This window comes from Schistocerca gregaria, chromosome 1, assembly GCF_023897955.1.
Source record: "Schistocerca gregaria isolate iqSchGreg1 chromosome 1, iqSchGreg1.2, whole genome shotgun sequence".
NCBI lineage: Eukaryota > Metazoa > Arthropoda > Insecta > Orthoptera > Acrididae > Schistocerca > Schistocerca gregaria.
The window spans coordinates 1,134,078,533-1,134,099,419 of NC_064920.1; the positions used below are offsets into that span (position 1 = coordinate 1,134,078,533).

The 20,887-nt window shown below is 43.9% G+C and overlaps 1 protein-coding gene across 1 annotated transcript in view; it reads right to left on the reverse strand.

Annotated features, from left to right (window-relative positions):
- LOC126284025 (roundabout homolog 2-like) overlaps positions 1-19,563 on the reverse strand; it is a 1,608,695-nt gene extending 1,589,132 nt beyond the window's left edge. The window contains exon 1 of the mRNA XM_049982578.1: positions 18,986-19,563. Within this exon, the coding sequence (XP_049838535.1) occupies positions 18,986-19,103 (118 nt within the window). The 5' untranslated portion in view covers positions 19,104-19,563. The remainder of the gene's footprint in view (positions 1-18,985) is intronic.
- Between the last annotated feature and the right edge of the window lie 1,324 nt (positions 19,564-20,887).

Sequence of the window (20,887 nt, forward strand, 5' to 3'; positions counted from 1 at the left end):
ACATCACACACATCCATGCCCGAGGCAGGATTCGAACCTGCGACCGTAGCGGTCGCGCGGTTCCAGACGGAAGCGCCTAGAACCGCTCTTCCACACCGGCCTGCTCAATAGAGGCGAAGGTGGATTTCGCATGTTAGCATTTCCAAGCAATGAAGAAAGACGAAAGCAGTGGGCAGTCGCAGTCAACAGGGCTGACATAAATCAAACAGGAACCTTGTGGAAACCAACCAAGTACTCTTATCTATGCTAAGTAAGTCGTTTTTGCTTTTTACTACATATAAAACAACTTGCAATATAAATAGTCAAATTTGAAAACAGACCTTTAAATTGACTGTGTGAAAATTATTATAATACATTATTCTTATAAACAAAGGCATTTAACGAATGATTTCGCCATATTGTCTTGTGCTTTTGATTCGGTGAGTGTGTACTCCGCTACTCCACTACTGGCCATTCAAAAGTCCCGCCCGTAGTTTGGCAGAAAAATGGCCGCCGTATCGTCCGGTTGGCCACTTTCTCCCTATATAGACTCTCTACGGTGGGCAGTGGTCATAACGTTTTGCTTATCAGTATATTGTGTACGTATGTTTGTATACAAGTAATGGTAGACTTCATTATACAAAGATTCGTTATCCACGTTAGCACATACATGACATTTTAATTTTAAGTCCAGTGTTGCAATCTGGTAACAGTACGGGAAAGTACGGGAAAGTAGTGAAGCGTAAGAGCATCTTCTGTTGTGTTTGTCGACAGTGAGTCGTCAGTTAAGGTCAATAGATCTATGAAGCTGCGCTTGGCAGGGTCTGTATTTAAAATGTCGGGTGAAAGGTAGGAAAGTGTGTCTGTGAAGGGAAAGAAATGTGTACGAAAGTTGTATTCATTAGGAACAAAGTCAGAAGTTTTAGATAGCTATGAGAAAGGTGAGCATGTTGTTGACATTCACCTTTGATGTTTTACTAGCGACACATGGACTGACATTACTCCAAAATATATGGAGGAGACTGCGAGCCCATGCTGTGTCAGTGTTAGAAGGTGAAGTGATAAGACTGCTGCAACGAGAGAAACTGCAGCAATGGCACGGCAGATTGGATTCACTGATGTCAATGACGAGAATGTGCGTAACCTCAAAATTCTCACTCCAAGAATCTGAGCAACAAAGATTTGACAGTGTTCAGTGTGAACGGTAATGAAGGAGAACTGGAAGTCGTGGGAAGTCAGCCCGTCAGTAATGTGAAAACCAAGAATAGTATATCAAAGTGTAGCACTATATCGTGCATTTTTAGACGCCGTGTCTTGTTGAAATGCGTCGATTGTTTACTGCACTAGACTTAAATGTTTTTTTTATCCCGCGCAACCTGAAAAACACATCACTCGATGTCAGGCGATAATGTTAACGAGCTCCTGTAGCATCTTTTTTGTACCTTGTACCTCTTTCGTTTTAGTCAAACGCGTTTGCTGTATCTTTCTGTGCTAATCATCAACAGACTACGGGATAAACATGCCGTCAAACCCTAAAGAAGCTGTTACAGTGGCGGAAGATCGTCGCAACATGCTTTATGTTGAAGACGAGAACTATACCTCCCACTACACCTACCACGGTTTCCAGAATCATAAGAAGACACGGGAAACTTGAGACCAGAATCAGAGCCGATGGGAGCAATGTCGATAAGATATAACCACTTCTTACAACTTAAAAGTTCTCCGCAGCCGTCACACCAGCACCACTGAAGCACGAAATCCACTCCAGCAAGTGCGAGTGGTCAATGTCTGTGATAGAACCGCCCGAAGAAGACTGGAAGAAGCTAATCTCCAACCAAGAAGACCAGCTACAGGTTCAGAACGCACCAAAGAGCATTGAATAGCTCGACTACATTTTGCAACGCAATGTCACGGTTGGAGTGTACAATCGGAGCAAGTGTTGTTCAACGATGGGTCACGATGACGCCTGCAATAACTGTCGTTGGAGGAAGGGCCTGGAGAAGGCCTGGGGAAAGGTATTCCACATTCCTGTTGCACATTCTCATCCACAACACCTTTTCGGGATAATTCTCTGACGGAGTGGCGAGGACTCAGTACGACTGCGAGGACGGATTTTGTCTCCGAGGAGCGTGGGAGACTTACAGCTTATCAGTATGTGAAGGAAATCAGTTTGGAGAATTTGTGCCTTCCGCTCTATTTATTGATGAGTGTTTTATACTAATGCATAACAACGCATGACAAAATGTTGCGACAACTTTGCAAGTACTTGGATGAAGCGAGACTCAGCTTACGGCTTGGACTACTCGAATCTCTGATTACTATTGAGCATGTATGGGTCCACATGGGAGAAGGAACCTGTCAACACTGTTCACAGACACTACAGCAGCTACAGAAATCCCTTGGTGAAAGTATGGAAGACATTGCAGCATTAATCAAGAGCATGCCTGCATCGTTGGCTGCCTTAACTGGTACAAGAGGGGGTGGTACACGCTTTTGAAGATGTGAAGAAAGGTCTATGAAGTTTAAAAAATCAAAGCAGACATGTATTATTTTTAAGATATTCCTCGAAATTTGCTTGAAGTGTCAATCCATTCGTGTTATTATCGCATCAATGACATAATTTTGTTTATAATCGCTCTTTTTCCATTACTGGGCGTCTAGATGGAACTGTAACAAAATGTTTTGTCATAAAACAGTAGATTGCTTTAAAGTGATTGTAATTTAAAATAAAGAAATAAACAATAAATTTTATTTAAGTGATTGAAGTGTTGCGTTTTTCGTGCGGTCAGTATACTTTAATGACTATTGATACTCTGCGTGTCTGGGCTTTCAGACGGAACTAATCCAATAAGAAAGGCCAGCACAAATTGATATGCTTGCCTTAATACGCTCATTAGTGTTATATCCAAATTACGAGGAGTCGCCTTAACAAAGCCCGGCCACTGCAGACGAGCCACTGAAGCAAGATGTAAGAGGGAGGGAAGGTATCGAATACCACGAAGCGGGTCTAGCGACGCAGTGAGCCACCGGGGATTGGATGAGACAAAAAATAATCTCCCAGCTAGGGAGCACAGCAGGGGAGACAATTGGCCGGGCCGATATCGCAATGAGACGGCTCTTACGACCTGTCGCCGATACCAGCAGCTAATTGATGACATAATAGAATACGTAATTAGGGAGCCCCACTTATCAGCTCGGACCACGCGGGTCAAACGTGTGTTCTTTGCCGGCGGAGAGTTGCGTTGAGCTATTCCACACTAGACAGTTTCGTTCGTGTCTGATGAATCAACTATTTTCAAATTAGCAGAAATTATTTTGTCAGTGTCTGTTTTATACGTTAGTGCTACTAACGTAAAATACGGTCAGAATGACGGGGCACTGCATACAAAATTCAAAGAACTACTCACATTGTTTAATGGAGCATTTAATACTTCTAAAACTTTCACATACACACACATAGTAGCGAAGCATTAGCCGTTCTGTTGATAGGCTGTGGATTATTTATAGCCGTTAGATACAGTCTCACACTGCCGCCTGATGAACGAAGTTCGAGCGTGCGGAATATCAGACCAAAAGTATGATTGTATTGGAGATTTCCTAAAAAACAGAATACAGTGTGTCAATGAGGCTTTTCGTGGACAATGCTCTTAGATATGGAGAAGTCTCAACGATAGAAAATTGTAGAGAAATGCAGGAAGACCTGCAGAGAACTGACGTTGACCCTCAACGTACTGCGAATAAATAAGCAGAAAGACACAATTGCAGAAGAAATACTGGAAGCAGTCACAGCCATAAAATATGTAAGAGATTGTGTGTTTGAAAATGGAACAGCCTCATAGAAATAAGGGAGATGGAAATGATCGTATGGCTTCAGTAGCCGGGAGTTCTAAGGCGTGAAGTTCGGCCGCCAAGTGCAAGTCTTATTGAGCGCGACGCCACATTGGGCGACGTGCTGATCGACTATGGGGATGAAATTATGATGACACAACACCCAGTCCCTGACGGGAGAAAATCTCCAGGCCGGGAATCGAACCCTGGCCCCCGCGCGCGGAATTCCAACGCACTGACAATTTTTTTTATTGTTCTCATTTTGTTCGATTCTGTTCGATGTAGGTGTTCCGTTCGGATGTCCCATGACACCCGTTCATGTTCAGTGTTGAGCCTTTCACTCAGTTTTTTTTTTTTTTTTTTTTATCACAGAGGGCAACTAACCCTCTGACCGAACACGCTGAGCTACCGTGCCGGCCTACCGTTCAGCTATTGGGGCGGACATAAGGTAGATGCCACAGCTGCATAGAAATAACGCAGATGCCAGATGGAGATTCATTGGAAGAATTTTCAAGAAATCTAATCCACATACAAAGGGAAAGCTTACAGAACACGCGTTCGACCAATACTTAAATAGTACTCGCCAGTCTCGGATCCGTTTCACAGAAGAGTGACAGAGGAAAGAGAGAAGATTCAAAGAGGAAGAGCTTTTTTTTGTTATAGGTTCAAGTGGTTAGCACGTAACGGAGATGTTGGACCATCTCGAGTGGCAGACGCTGGAAGGGAGGTGCTCTTGGCGATACTGCTTCGATGGATGACCCAGTACTAGGCACAGTAAAAGAAGACCAAGGCACACACCACACCACGCACACGATAAACATTAAAACAAATGATTATCTAGCGTTCCATACATTTATAATACATCACAAAAGATTGCAAATATCTTCAAAAACTGCAAAATAAAAATACATAACGTAATATTGAATCATTGTTCATATTTAGACTCTGGCATATATAGTGCAACACAACAGGAAAGCTCCAACGCCCACCTAGAACAAATTAGCCGAGAGTACAACAGTGGGTATACGGGTATACAGAGCACATTGAAGCCTACACGTACACAAGAGACACAACATCAGCAGTAGCTACAAACATATGCAATACAGGAGAACCATTTGGAAAAATAGAGCAATATGTCAAAGTATTGCACCGACTAAATGAAGATCATAAAACGGATCTGTTGAAAAAAATGGAGATACATTCATAATAAAAAATATATGTAAATATTAAAAACGCAAATGTCATGTGACTAGGGCCTCCCGTCGGGTAGACCATTCGCCGGGTGCAAGTCTTTCGATCTGACGCCATTTGGGCGACTTGCTCGTCGATGGGGATGAAATGATGATGTTTAGGACAACACAACACCCAATCACTGAGCGGAGAAAATCTCCGACCCAGGCGGTAATCGAACCCGGCCCTTAGGATAGACCTTCGGTCGCGCTGACCACTCAGCTACAGGGGACGGACAAGTAAATATTAAAGACTGGACACTGAATCAATGAATTTCTTCAGATCCTTCGACAGTATACTTAAATAAAATAGTGACACATAGAAATAAATACAAATGTGAATATATATAAGCAAATAAAGATTATAGTAAGGTAAGCACCCTCTGTACGAAGGTACGTATTCAGATTCAGTGGACGATCTATAGGGTTATCTCTGTTAACTTCGTGTAAAAACACCTTGTGACTTTGCTTATTTAAATTTGTTACTTTCATTGTGTACTGCGCACAGGAAAGTTTTTGTGCGCTATTTAATACGTGCGAGTTTCTGCACCACTGGACGACAATAAAACTGCAAGTTCAAGTTCTTTCCAAATTTCGCTGCTATATAAGGATCTAACCTTAATTGAAAATTACGAAAAACGCGCCTGAAAATGAAAATCATTTCGCGAAACGCCTTTCACAAAATATAAATAAAACGAAAATTGCGACTGGTGCCATAACAATCGTTTCATCAACAAACCCACTGTTTTCACAGTCGCGCGCTTTCACGAAACGTTGCTAACGGATCAAACCAAACGATGTGGCTTACTGTTGAAATTCTGAGAGTCAACTAAAGTGGAAGCCACTATATTGCTTCCTCCGATATGTATTTAGCGAAAACAAAACGAGCGTAAAATTGGAGAAGCTCGATTTCACAAGGTGTTTTACCATCAACTGTTCTTCCGTGATTTATTCACGCCCGGAACAGGTAAAGGGGAATGCGACAGTGGTACGCTTAGTACCCTCCGCCAGACACCGTGGCACAGAGTGCGAAGTATAGATGTAGATGTATACATCGATGGGATTGCGGGCGAAGTTGCAGTTGTTTCAGAGAGGTACCACTGATTCGTTGTCTTCCACTACTGTTTAATAAATTCCAGACTCACGTATGGGAACTTAAATTTTGCTCGTGATATTGTCAGAAGCTTTGTGCTTCGGCTAGATTCGCAGTCGCGGAGAGCCAAGGTTAAACACTTGTCTGGGCCATTCAGAAGAAGCTTTTGTATGATTTACCCAGATCACTGAGTGCCGGGATGTTTTCTTGAAAAGACGACTCTCGATTTCCTACTTCATCTATCTTCCAATTCTATACCTTTGCACCGTCAGTAAAAACTTTGTCGTTGAAGAAATGATAAACATTAATCTCCTTACCTTCGTAATTCCCCACCGTTGAGTAGTTCACGGGTAAGGGGATAGAAAGTACTGTTAAATATAGGCGAATTAACAATTGTTCAGGAGAGTAGAAATTCCGTTTCTCCTTCATAGTTGTACGCTTTGATGCTGGTATGCGAAATCAGTCTACTAAATGTGTTGAACAGTTAGGTATTTTCAGTGTACTCTGGCTACTAACGTGTTGTACGTGGGAACATACACTACTGCTTTGCTCAAGGTTCAAGGTCTGAGAAGACCGGTAGGGAATCCTGCCGGTCACCCACTATGACCAGTGTGTCTCCACCAACGGGACTTTCATGAAATTCATATGAAACTCATCGGTTAAAATATATTAATCGAACCCGAAGGTACAACAGAGTGTCAGACTGGGTGCAACAGACATTGCAACATAATAAACCGTGGAGGAATGGTGAGTGGATCGTACTGATGCAAGCCCACCACTCCTTTCCCACGTAAACGGTTACTATTCAATTTATATTCATAGACATAATCAAATTCGTAATATTCTTACTAGTTATCTGTTTTAAATTTATTTACTAGAAATAGGATGCTTAATTCGTATGCTGCTCCTACACTTTAGTTCTATCCCAACACTAATCAGTCGATGTATCAGTTATCAGTACTAAAAGTACTCTCCACCCGAGAGAAAAGAGGATCAGTTTCCTCGTTCGGCCACTCATATTCATATTTTCCGTGATTTACCTGCACGTTAAGGCGAATGATGGGATGGTTCCTTTCAAAGGACACGACCGGTTTCCTTCTCCACTCCGAGATTGTGCTCGAACGAAGACATAATGTACGAGACCTTCAGCTATACTCCTGTACTTCCATCTTCCCTTTAACCGTTAACAAGCATTTTCTTGTTTACATGTTAAATAAAAGTACGTCGTATCACTGATTATAGCCTTGAGAGTTGGCGAAATGGTTGAAGCACTGTCCATGGTGTAAGTAGACTAGGTTTTTATATTTATAACGCCACGTAGCGCTCTGTACGAAAATCACAGTCAGTGATTTTCATACAGAGCGCTACGTGGCGTTACCAATACAAAAACCTAAACAGCCTACTTACAATGATTACAGGGAAGCGAGGTTCATGCTAACCACATAATTGGTTTTGGTAACGGACATGAAGAGGTTTGCCCAGTATGGACTGGCATGTTAAGCAGCATCATATCGATCTTTCAGATTCTTAGTTTTGTCGATGACATTCTAAATCTCTCCGAGACGGCTAAGGACATGGAAGAGCAGTTGATCAAAATGGGTAGTGTATTGAGAAGAGGTAATAAGGTGAGCATCATATGCAGTAAAACAAGCGTGTTGGGATATAGTCGGATTAAATCTGGCGATGCTGAGGGAATTAGATCAGGAAATAAGACACTAAAAGTAGTTACGCTGTTTGGGCAGTAAAGTAACTGATGCTGACGAAGTGGGAAAGATATAAAATGCCGAATAGCTATAGTAAGGAAAGAATTTATGAAAAAGTGAAGTTTGTTTACAGGGAATATAAATTTAGAGATTAGAAACCATTTTCTGAAGGTATTTATCTGGAGTGTACCTTTGCACGAAATTGAAACACAGACGATAAGCCACACAGAGAAGAAGAGGAAAAAACTTTTGAAATGTGATACTGCAGAGGAATGCGAAAGAGAGATGTGTAGATCGACTAACTAATGAATAGATACTAAGTCGAATTGCGGAGAAAAGTAATTTATTGCACAACTTGACTAAGAGGACAGGTAGTTGAATAGGAGACACAACGAAACATCAAGGATTGGTCAGTTTGGTAATGGAAGGTAGTGTGGAGGGTAGAAAATGTAGACGCAGTTAAAAGCTTGAATACTGTAAACACGTTCAGATGGATGTATGCGCAGCAGTCAATCGGATATCAAGAGGCTTGCACAGCATACACTAGCGTTGATGGAGGCATCAAAGCAAACATTCATAATGAAGACCGCAACAACGACAACATCAACAAATTTGTTCCGACGAATGTGAAAACTACTCTTCCAGAACACAACCAGTAAGGTTTATAAACAACATGAAATCGAGCTATCTCTTTATTTATGACGAAGGTGATGTCAGCGTGCTAGTAATCCACAAACTTCCTTGAACTTCTCTATAACTGTTCATGCTGGACACACACCTCAGAGTTTTTAGAACAAACATCTTAAATGAATGATTCTTTTTGTGCTATAACATTCTCAGAACGAAGTACCGCATCCTTTCGTTACTTTTCGCCTCCTTCGTTTCGTCGGTAAAAGTTAAATTTCTGGTAGGTTTCTATGGGACCAAACTGCCGAGGTCATCGGTCCCTAGACTTACACACTACATAATCTAACTTAAACTACCTTACGCTAAGGAAAACACAGGCACCAATGCCCGAGGAAGGACTCGAACCTTCCACGAGGGCAGCCGCGCGAACCGTGACAAGAGGTCTGAGACCTCCCTGCTATCCCGCGCTGTTCGTTACGACGGAATTGCACCTCAGGCTCCGGAGAAAGGCCCCAACAGTGACGCCAAGTTGTTGAGTAGAATACTATGGTAGATGACGCGATGCAGTAGGCTAAAAATGTTTTAAACCGCACGATGACGGCAGCGGAAATCTCCACATTACGTGAGCGCAGCCTTCTGCGGCCGGAGCCAGTTTCAGTAAACACTTTCTGAATGTAGCTGTAGCGATGTAATAAAATATCCCAAGATTCGTCCGTCATTTAAAAGATGGACCCGCTCAGGTTCTTAAAGTGTCCAAAGTACTTAAAGCATGTTACACACGACGTTTTTACACAACCAGAAGTTGTTCTCTTCCTTCTTTTTTTAAAAGTTGTTTGTTTATTGATAAACCTGACTTCGACGGTAACAGTTCGGTGCCCTGATACAACTGACGCCAATATTTCGTTCATCGTGGAAAATATCTTCATCATTGTCAGTGTACGGACACACTTGCACCATTCACGCAGCGATGTTGACGGCCAGAAGAATTCTTTCTTGTAACGGCACTCTCTCAGCGAAAAGACTATATCGGAAAAGATTATTTTTATGGTTGCAAAGAAACATATCTTTATTTTCACCGCAAATCTCTTACACTTGAAAGGAAGATAGGTGGAATACAGATGAGAAGTTTGCATCAATTGACTTTGCTAGCGTATCACAGTTAGAAAAAAGTCCAATTTCCTTCTGAAATCTCCAATTTTCCAAATCTGCAAATCCACATACGTTGTAGATAGAAACTAGTACACCAGCCAAGCTGAGGGTCGTTTTCAGGCGGTTTATAACGCTCATTAAGAGAAATACTGGGCTGATCCCCAGTTTCCGGTTTATTTATTTAATCGTATGGCTAGGACGCCCCGTCGGGCATACCGTTCGCCGGGTTCCGGTCTTTCAATTTGACGCCACTTCTGCGACCTGCAGTCGATGAGGATGATAGGATGATGATGAGAACAGCACAACACCCAGTCCCTGGACGGAGAAAATTCCCCGACCTAGCCGGGAATCGAACCCTGGCCCAGAGGATTGACAATCCGTCACGCTGACCATTCAGCTACCGGGGGCGGACCCCAATTTCCGGTTATGAGGTACGATACCCAAACAGTTAAATTATGATAGCACACAGAACAAATTTTATGCAATTCGGGCACACGACCTCACTCCCATAGATCACCATGACGAATATTGCGTCAAAAGTGTATCAGACCATAAAATTAAATAACAAAATAAGACCTGTCGAATGCTAAAAAAGCGGAACTTGTACTCGATGGGCTAAACGGTCAAAAATTGCACAGAGATGCGTACAGCAAGCACGACGCGCTACAAACAAGAGCGTCGCAAACCATTCGATTTTGGATACGTAACAGTTTGGGTTCAGCAGGAGTATAGAAACACGTGAGGCAATGCTGATCCTACGAGTTATCTTAGAAGATTTACGTTGATAGGATTTCTAGATTTAGACAAAGCTTTTGATAATGTGGACTATACTTGACTTTCTGAAATTTTCAAGGTGGGTAGTACAAAATACAGGGAGGGAATTGTTATTTGCAAGTTGTGTAGGAACCAGGCTGCAGATATGAGCTGAAGGATATGAAAGGGAAAGCACAGCTGAAAACGGTTGAGACGGAGTCTACCCTACCCCGATGGTATTCGTCTGTAGGCTGAGCAAGCTGTGAAGTAAAGCAAGGAGATATTTGGGGAAGGAATTACAGTTCACGGAAAAGAATGAAAATGCTGAGGTTTGCCGATGACATTGTAATTCTGTCTTCAAAAGAAATCATAATATGAAACTCAATAAAAGTAAAGCAAGGGAATGCAGTCGAATTAAATCAGACGATGCTGAGGAAAATTAGATTAGGAAAGTGAAAGCAGTTCAAATGGATCTGGGCACTATGGGACTTAACATCTATGGTCATCAGTCCCCTAGAACTTAGAACTACTTAAACCTAACTAACCTAAGGACATCAGACAACACCCAGTCATCACGAGGCAGAGAAAATCCCTGACCCCGCCGGGAATCGAACCCGGAAACCCGGGCGTGGGAAGCGAGAACGCTACCTCACGACGACGAGCTGCGCACCGAATGTGAAAGTAGTAGACGAGTTTTGCTATTTGGGCAACAAAATAACATATGATGACCGAAATAGGAAAGGTATAAATTAAAGAGTGGAAATAGGAGAAAAAGCATTTCTGAAAAAATACGATTAGTCAACATGCAAATTTAAGGGCTGAAAAAATGGGAATGAGCGTTTGGCGTCATTGGCTGGGAGGCCCCTCGCGGTGCAGGTCCGGTCGCCTGGTGCAGGTCTTATTACATTCGAAGCCACGTTGAGCGATCTGCCCTCCGGATGTGGGTGAAATGATAATGAAGATAACACACACTCCCTTACCGGAGAAAATCTCCGTCCCAGCCGGGAATCGAACCGGGGTCCGTAGGACGGCAAGCTATCACGCTGACCACTCAACTATCGGGGCGGACAATTTAAGTGTTAGGAAGTCTATTCTGAAGGTTTCTGTATGGACCGTAGTTTTGTACGGTAATCTAAAGCGAACGATTGGAAAATAAGACACATAGTTAACGTAAGTTTTTGAAACTTGATGTTAGAAAAGAATGCTGAAGATCAGATGGGTAGATCGAATCACAAATGAGGAGGTACTGAATCGAATACGGGGAAATATAAATTGATGGCACGATTAAGAAAGGGATCGGTTGGTAGAAGACATCCTGAGGCGTCAAGGAATCGTCAATTTCATAATGGAATGAAGTGTGGGTGGTAATAAAAGTTGCAAAGGGAGATTATGGGTTTAACGTAGTAATCAGGTTCGAAAGGATGTAGGTTGCGGCATTTACGCACACGATAGACTTCTCCATCTACATTGATTTTGAACAAGCCACCGTACCGTGTGTGGGGGAGGCTACCCTCTACAACTACTACTCATTTCCTTTCCTGTTCCACTCGAAACAGAGCGACGGAAAAATGACTGTCTCTATGACTCCGTATGAGACCTAATTTCTCGAATCTTATTTCCATGGTCCTTACGCGCCATGTATGTTGGCGGCAGTAGAATCGTTCGGCAGCCAGCTTCAAATGCCGGTTATCTCAATTTTCTCAGTAGTATTTCTCGAAAAGAACGACGCCTTCCCTCCACGGATTCCAATTTGAGTTCGTGAAACGTCTCCGTAACACTTGCGTGTTGTTCCAACCTACCGGTAACAAATGTAGCAGCCCGCCGCTGAATTGCTTCGATGTCTTCCTTCAGTCCAAACCGGTACGGATCCCAAACATTCGAGCAGTACTCACGAATAGGTCACACCAGCGTCCTATACGTCGTCTCCTTTATAGGAGATCCACTGTTTCCTAAAACTCTTCCAATAAACCGAATACGACCATTCGGCTTCCCTACCACAATTCTCTCATGCTCGTTCCTCCTCATAATGCTTTGCAACGTTAAACTCAAATGACTTGACTGTGTCAAACAGGAAGCTGGTAACACTGTATCCGAACGTTACATGTTTGATCTTCCTATTCAGCCACATTAACTTACATATTTGCACATTTATGGCCAGCTGCCATTCAGCACACCAACTGGAAATGTTATACAGGGTGGTCCATTGATCGTGACCGGGCCAAATATCTTACGAAATAAGCGTGAAACGAAAAAACTACAAAGAAAGAAACTTGTCTGACTTGAAGAGGGAAACCAGATGGCGCTATGGTTGGCCCGCTACCTTAGGTCAAACGGATATCATCTGCCTTTTTTTAAATGGGAACCCCCATTTTTATTACATATTCGTGTAGTACGTAAAGAAATATGAATGTCCTAGTTGGACCACCTTTTTCGCTTTGTGATAGATGGCGCTGTAATAGTCACAAACATATGCTTCACAATTTTAGACGAACAGTTGGTAACAGGTAGGTTTTCTAAATTAAAACAGAGAACGTAGGTACGTTTGAATATATTATTTCGTTGTTCCAATGTGACACATGTACCTTTGTGAACTTATCATTTCTGAGAATGCATGATGTTACAGCGTGATTACCTGTAAATACCACATTAATGCGTGGCCGTTCGGTTCTAGGCGCTACAGTCTGGAACCGAGCGACCGCTACGGTCGCAGGTTCGAATCCTGCCTCGGGCATGGATGTGTGTGATGTCCTTTCGGTTAGTTAGGTTTAATTAGTTCTAAGTTCCAGGCGAGTAGATGACCTTGGAAGTTAAGTCGCATAGTGCTCAGAGCCATTTGAGCCACTGAACCACATTAATGCGATAAATACTCAAAATGATGTCCGTCAACGTCAGTGCATTTGGCAATGCTCGTAACAACATTCCTCTCAACAAGGAGTGGTTCGCCTAATGTTCGCACATGCATTTACAATGTGCTGACGCATGTTGTCAGGCGTTGTCGGTGGATCACGATCCTTCAACTTTCCCCACAGAAAGAAATCCGTGGACGTCAGATCCGGTGAAAGTCCAGGCCACGGTATGGTGCTTCGACGAGCAATCCACCTGTCGCGAAATATGCTGTTCAATGCCGCTTCAACCGCAAGCGAACTGTGTGCCGCACATACATCATGCTGGAAGTTCATCGCCATTCTGTGATGCAGTGAAACATCTTGTAGTAGCAGTCATAGAACATTACGTAGGAAATAAGCATACATTGCACAATTTAGATTGCCATCGATAAAATGGGGGCCAATTATCCTTCCTCGGCGTCGAAGACACTTCAAATTCAATTGGCTCTGAGCAATATGGGGCTTAACGTCTGAGGTCATCAGTCCCCTAGACTTAGATCCACTTAAACCTAACTATCCTACGGACATCATTTACATCCATGCCTGAGGCAGGATTCGAACCTGCGACCGTAGCAGCAGCGCGGTTCCGAACGGGAGCGCCGAGAACTGCTCGTCCACGGCGGCTGGCGATGGAGACGGTATCATTTAAGAAGTCTTCTAGCCACTAACATATCTGTGAACTTATTTCATATACTCATACCTTCGTTCACAATGGGGCACTTGCATGGCGAGCTGGTCCAAAACAGCTTTTGGACTAAAGACCACAACAACAGCAGAATGCGCATGAAACTGATTTACGACAGATCTCGTCACTACTGACACTTGTTTACGTTCCGGTCACTGCTCTCTCGAAATTCTTTCGGAGTAGCTGTGAGATCGCAGTCGGAGCGAAGGTCGACGCGCCAGCGAAGCACGCCGTGCCTGTGTGTACGTGTGTGTGGGAGCGGGGCAGCAAGAAGTCGCTGATCTGAGTCATTTCGTTCCCGCTCTGCGGCCGAGCGTCGCGTTTTTTTCCGCCGGCTCCGCCAGCGACCACGTGCTGCGCCAGCGGCAGCAGTAGCGTCTTCGGGACTCGGGAAGGCGTCGTCCCTCGCGCCGGCGCTGCGTCAGTTCCGTGGGAGGAGGACGCAGAGGCGTTTATCGCGGCAGCCGGCAATTAGGCAGCTAATAATGGAACAGGTGACCCGCGTTCCGCCCGCTCGTGTGGGAACAAGCAGCACGCCGCGGCCATTGTTAATTGAACCGCGTGCGCTGATTGTGCCAAAGCACGGAAATGTGGCTGGAGTCAACGTCGCTCCGCGTCCTCGGTCATCGCACGTACCACTCGGGTGTACGGATCAGCGATGAGCAACGAATCACTTTCAAACGACAGAACTGCGGAGGTGATGAGGTCTTCTGGGCTTCTCCAGTGAACGGATCAGTGGATAGCAACGAATTACTTTCAGACAAAAAAATTGGCTCAGTCGTGAGGTCTCCTAGGAAAGTTTCCCCCCACTTACATAGTTGCGAATTACAATAGCATCACTTCAGAATCTGCACAAAACCGTCACGTCGCGTGTATTTTCCTTTTGATGATTCATTTATAAACACTATAACTTAAACTTCACTGTGGCGTTTTTCAGTCTGTTTGTGAAGGCCAATTCAGGAACTACTGTAAGAATTTTTTTGATACGACTAGTGGATTCAACAGTATAGTTCGCGTGTGTAGTTAAAAATATTTCCTTCAAACTAGCTGAATTAAGCGGTGATTGTCTGTTATGTAGTGCTTCCCCAGAACTTTGTACATCTACATATATTGGAACATGTACTGTATTCGAACATTATTAAGTACCTCGAAGAAAACGATTTATTGACACATATTCAGCACGGTTTCAGAAAATGTCGTTCTTGTGAAACACAACTAGCTCTTTATACTCATGAAGTAATAAGTGCTATCGACAAGGGATGACAAATTGATTCTACATTTTTAGATTTACAGAAGGCTTTCGACACCGTTCCTCACAAGAGTCTTCTAACCAAACTGCGTGCCTACGGAATATCGCCTCAGTAGTGCAACTGGATTCGCGATTTCCTGCCAGAAAGGTCACAGTTCGTAGTAATAGACGGAAAGTCATCGAGTAAAACAGAAGTAATATCCGGCGTTCCCAAAGGAAGTGTTAATGGCCCTCTCTTGTTCCCGATCTGTATTAAGGACATAGCAGACAATCTCAGTAGCCGTCGTAGATGATGCTGTCATTTACTTTCAGACAAAACATTTAACTCAGTCGTGAGGTCTCCTAGGAAAGTTCTCCCCCCCCCCCCCCCGACTTAAATAGTTACTAATTTAACAGCATCACTTCAGAATCTGCACAAAACCGGTAGTTCGTATGTATTTTCCTTTTCACAAGATGCGACATTGTCGCGAAAGAACAGCGACTCGTATATACAATAAGTCTCCTTTAATTTACGTCTATGGTCACAAAATGTTTGTTAACAGATTACCGGTTTCGGTCTTTAATGACCATCATCAGATCTGCAGCAAAAATGGGAAAAAACATAAATACACTCGCAGATTGTCTTCAGCTTAAAAACAATACATAGGCTATAATGAAAAGTAGTACTGACAATATATAAATTTGTGCGCTTTAAGTATGAAGAGGCATACATGATTTAAAAAAAACAAAAAAAAAAACCGAAGCTCTAATGTACTGCAGCCATAGCGACATCGTCAAATGTTAAATGCGGAATCAGCACCAGCATCATCAAATATATAAAAATAACATCATATGCACGAGTCTTGTTGTGAGTAGCACTACTGTTCAAAGCCGTACAGTAGCCACAAGATGTTTGTGTTGTACGTTCACCAGATGTCGAAAATATCGGCAAACACCAGTTTTCAATAATTACTTGAAACAGCGAAAATAATGGGCGATACAATAGTTGAAGTCTGTAATGAGTTTATAACGTACAGAAGGCATTACAGTAATAAAAAGCAAAAAAAATAAGAACACGACAAAAGTAAGATTGTTAAAAAGAGATCTGATGATGGTCATTAAAGACCGAAACCAGTAATCTGTTAACAAAAAGTTTGTGACCATAGACGTAAATTAAAGGAAACTTATTTTCCTTTTGATGATTAAAGTCCACTGTCACGTTTTTCACTCAGTATGTGAAGGCCAATTCAGGAACTACTGTAAGAATTTTGATGCGACTAGTAGATTCAACAGGATAGTTTGCGTACGTAATTAAAAATATTTCCTTCAAACTGGCTGGACTAAGTGATTAAGTAGTGCCTCCCCAGGACTTTGTACATACATATTCCGAAAGGCGCTTGGCAGAGGGTACCTTTTAACACTACTCGTCGTTGCCTTTCCTGCTCCACTCACAAATCGAGTGAAAATCATTGCCTATACCGGTATGCCTATATACGACCCCTGATTTCTCTTACATTCGTCGTCCTTTCGTAAATCAGCGTTGGCGGCAACGGAATTGTTCTGCAAACAGCTTGAAATGCCATTTCTCCTGGCGTGTGCTGCTTAAATAGATTGAGTTATACTACAATTCGGAATCAACATTCAGTTACCTCCCGCCGTACTTTAAACCTTTAATAACGACTCTACGCAGTGCCCTCTAAACAAAATTACCACTACTTCAGACAGGCCGTCCGGGGGTAGATACTAACAGCTGCACTTGCAAAGCCGCAGAGGATCGTTAGTATAAACATAAAACACACGAAAAACTAAATGTAGTGTTACGGTCAGAATACCGTATTTCACTCCTGAATGAACTTTGTATGTGACCGGCATTAAAAGCCAATCAACAACAGTTGTGTTTGTTGTTTCTGTGCAACGATGGCGTAACGTGGTAACTTCGGGCGGAAGTTACAGGGTGACGCTCCAGAGTTCATTTGTTTTTGTTGTGGCGTTGATCGGCCACGTACACGTGCATAGTAGCATAAGGCTACAAGAGTCATTCAAAACTGTAGTTTGTCTTCGAATTATTTTCAGTCAACGGTAATAACTTAGAGATTTTCTGTGATAGCGGATGGCCGATGTCGCTTAAGCTTTATGCCTGCCATTGTATTAGCTTAAAAGACCGAACAGGTGACTTATGAGAGGTGGGCAAATGGAATGAGAAAACACTGAGGCGAAACGTGGACAGGTGTGTACAATAATTTGTTAAAGATGTTTAATAGTTACAATAGTCACAGCACGTGTTTCGGCAACTGATTATCATCTTAAGATGTGTTTAATCCTTTATAGGTGTAATCGGTATGTATAACGAATTCTGGTGGAAGTTTTTATCCAGCATTCGATGTCATATAGGAAATTACATTAACATTGAATTGACACGCCGTTAATTCCCACGGATCGACGGCGTCGTATGGAACTCGTGCGATTCACTTGCCTTCAGTCATAATGTTTTTCACTAACCAGGACCGATAGTAATTACAAAATGTTTGAGTTACCGGTTTAAGAAAGTCATTGCCATCAGTAGACGTACTCAGCTTTAGACGAAATTTTTGTAAGTCTTCAAACTAAATTTGTCGATGGCACTGCCCTGTAAGCGGTAATGTGATAATTTTTGTAATAACTATCGATCCCTACGAAATAACAAAAGTTGAATGAAGACATCCGGGGAAAATGTTATGTTGTTCATACAGTGTTGTTTGCTAATCCCGAAAATTATGAAGGAGACTTGGTATTACCTCTACATACAGACACGTTTGCCGACTGCATTTCAGGCCAACAGTTGGTAACTGTATTAAATTTCCACATTACCACCGGCAACAACAATATTCTTCGTCGACGAAACGTGGCAGTTGCGGAACTGAAGAACATATATTTTCGTGCCACACGTGGACACCATCCCCCAAATTGTTAGATGAATATTTCTGCTGCCTGTGTTTGGAGAGGAAGTGTCTTGGAGCCAATTCACCAGCTGTTTAACTAACGTTCCAACAGTTAGGAATGACTGAAAGATTCATAAGCGTAGCGACTGATGGTATTAGTTAGACTGTAAACTACAGTTTAAACAGGCAGTTTAAACAGTACCATCCGACGCAACGCCGGCGAACTTTTAAAGCTGTTATTAAACGCCTCATTCAGCACAGTTACGAAAAAGTTTGGCAGTAGTTCTCCTGAATTTAGGGGCTGTTTAATTAGTCGTAATGCCCCCGTCTAGCACAGGATGTCTTATCGCAGATGGTGATATTTCCGTTGAATTAAGATATTATTGGTAAACGGGAAGTATCCGTGGAAGGCTGTTCCTTTTTTTTATTTCAATGTCGTTTGTATCTATAGGACAATTGCAATATTTCTCATATAAACAGAGACACTGATCAGCTGTTTCTCATCATATCTTTTACAAGTATATCAAGAAACTGTTGTTATCCGTATTGCATCTGTTACTCATACAACGGAGGAGTTGAAAAGCATGGTAAATTAAAAATGGCAGTTTCATTTGTCGGCGAAAACGTGTAATTGATGCAGAACAGCATAAATATTTCCATAATGTACGTAGATACAATGACTGGCGAATCAAACGAACGTTTCGGTTGGCCGTGTATTTGAGAATTTTAGTCACGTTTAACGGTCATTCCAAGAGATAAACAGAACTTTATCGATACTTTCGATGTTAACGAATACATTACGGTTGAACACAGCGACACTGGACTGTGTTTGCCGTCTTCGGAGGCTTTCTAACTGACGCCATCCGCGCAGAGCAGCACGTGGATGCCCGAGTCCGATGCCGGCTTACCTTTGGAGTGTGTGACGCCTAACGACATCCCCGGCGCCAGTAAAAGCAGCAGCAGGGGTGACAGCATCACGAGCCGCGATGTCTTCTCCACCGACATCTTCGGACGTCGCATCACCATCGCTAGACAGCCGTCCACCGCCTCATCGCAAAAACACAGCGCACCCCTCTCGAGGGGTGGCAGCACACCAAACAAAACACAACAGGTACCGCGCAGCTGTTATTATTTAATTCGAGCACTCTGTCGAAAGTTACGGAGGGGACAACGGTTCGTCAATTCGACTGGAAGAGAAGCGAGTAGTGGCTTCGACTGCTGAGGTTGAAAGCTGTGAAATAACACGCCTACTGCAGTTTCGTGAAAGTAGCACTCGGTAATATTTTTTTATATGGAGTTTAGCGGGTCGCCGGCAGTGAGTGGGAGCTTTCGGGACTGCGGGTCGCGCCCCGCGAGCGGGCGCTGGCACGCACGCCGCCACGGAGGTCGCGGCGAGTGTGCGCCGTGACGTAACACACAGTGTCTGCGTGAGCGTGCGACCGTGCGGGCGGCGCGCTCGCGACTGCCGGGGCCCTGGCCCCGCTCTGCCGGCCTCAGACGCCGGGGCGGCCGGCCAACCCCCGGCTGCGCGCGCGGGATGCGCCGACGCCGATCCCGGCCGCGCCAGCGCCCCTGGCGGCGCGACCCTCCACTAGGGGCGCGCCGCCCGGGGGATCGTCGCCTGCTCTGCTCTACACCCCCTGTCCACACAGCGCCTCTGCCACAGACTGCACTCAGAACGGCGGAGCCTTAGCTGGTCAAATGGCGTCGACAAGTGCGAAGCCGTTCCGTTCACTAGAAGACCGAAGCAACTGCGCATACATCAGCACTGCAACCCAGTAACACTACACACACGCCCAATACGTTTCCGCGAGGTCAGATACCTCGGTGTCTGGCTGGACAGGAAACTACTCTGAGGGGACCAACAAAGCAAACGCGAGGCTCAAACAACTCTACCCTATGCTTAACAGGCGTAGTACACTGAATAGGAAAGTGTCTAGGTCCATGTACATGACACTTTTTCGACCCCTGATGACGTAGGCAGCCCCTGTCTGGGGATACGCTGCGCCCACACGCCTGCGCCGTCTGCAGCTCATACAAAGTACTCAAAATTATAAGCAAAGCTCCGCGCTACACACGCATCGCGGAACTTCATCGGGAATACCTGCTAGATACCATCTTGCAGGTATTCCAAAAACTCTCCACACGACTGTACAATAACACGAGACACTCGCGCAACCCTTTTATCCTTTCTCTGGGTAACTACGACCACAACCATAGATGGAAGCATAACAGACCAAAGGCACTATTGGCTACGAACTAAACATCTATGGTCCATAGCACACTAACACGACAGTATTGGCGAGCCCCTTCAACATAGCTACTACTAGTAACCCCAGATGTTCGACCAGCCGAAAAACAAGCAACCGCAGGGAAACCGTACTGTACACAGCACGTAAACCCCCTGTACTGTCTGTGAGCCGATCTATGACCGATCGCCCACTAATGTATAACGACCTCGAACTGTTGCAGGGACGCAGTAACTGCAGCAAGCGCCGCAACAAGCTCCAACAACGACAAAGGTAACGATGCACGATACCTCGACTAACACAACCACACCTTGCATGCACTGTCGCAGATAGCAAGCCGCTGCTGCCCTTGCTACCCGTCCTACTGTCGCAGAGGTTTTTTTCCCTTGGCTCTTGCCTTGGTACTTTTTTTCCTCTGCCCTTACAACCGCTACCCTTCGATCGCTTATCGTCCACTTTCTATCTCCTGATGGACCATGTTAATGAGTAATTTTACCCAGACGCATGGATAACATCACAGCCCGCATCCTGTGACTCCTGACTCAAAATCTAACATGTTGT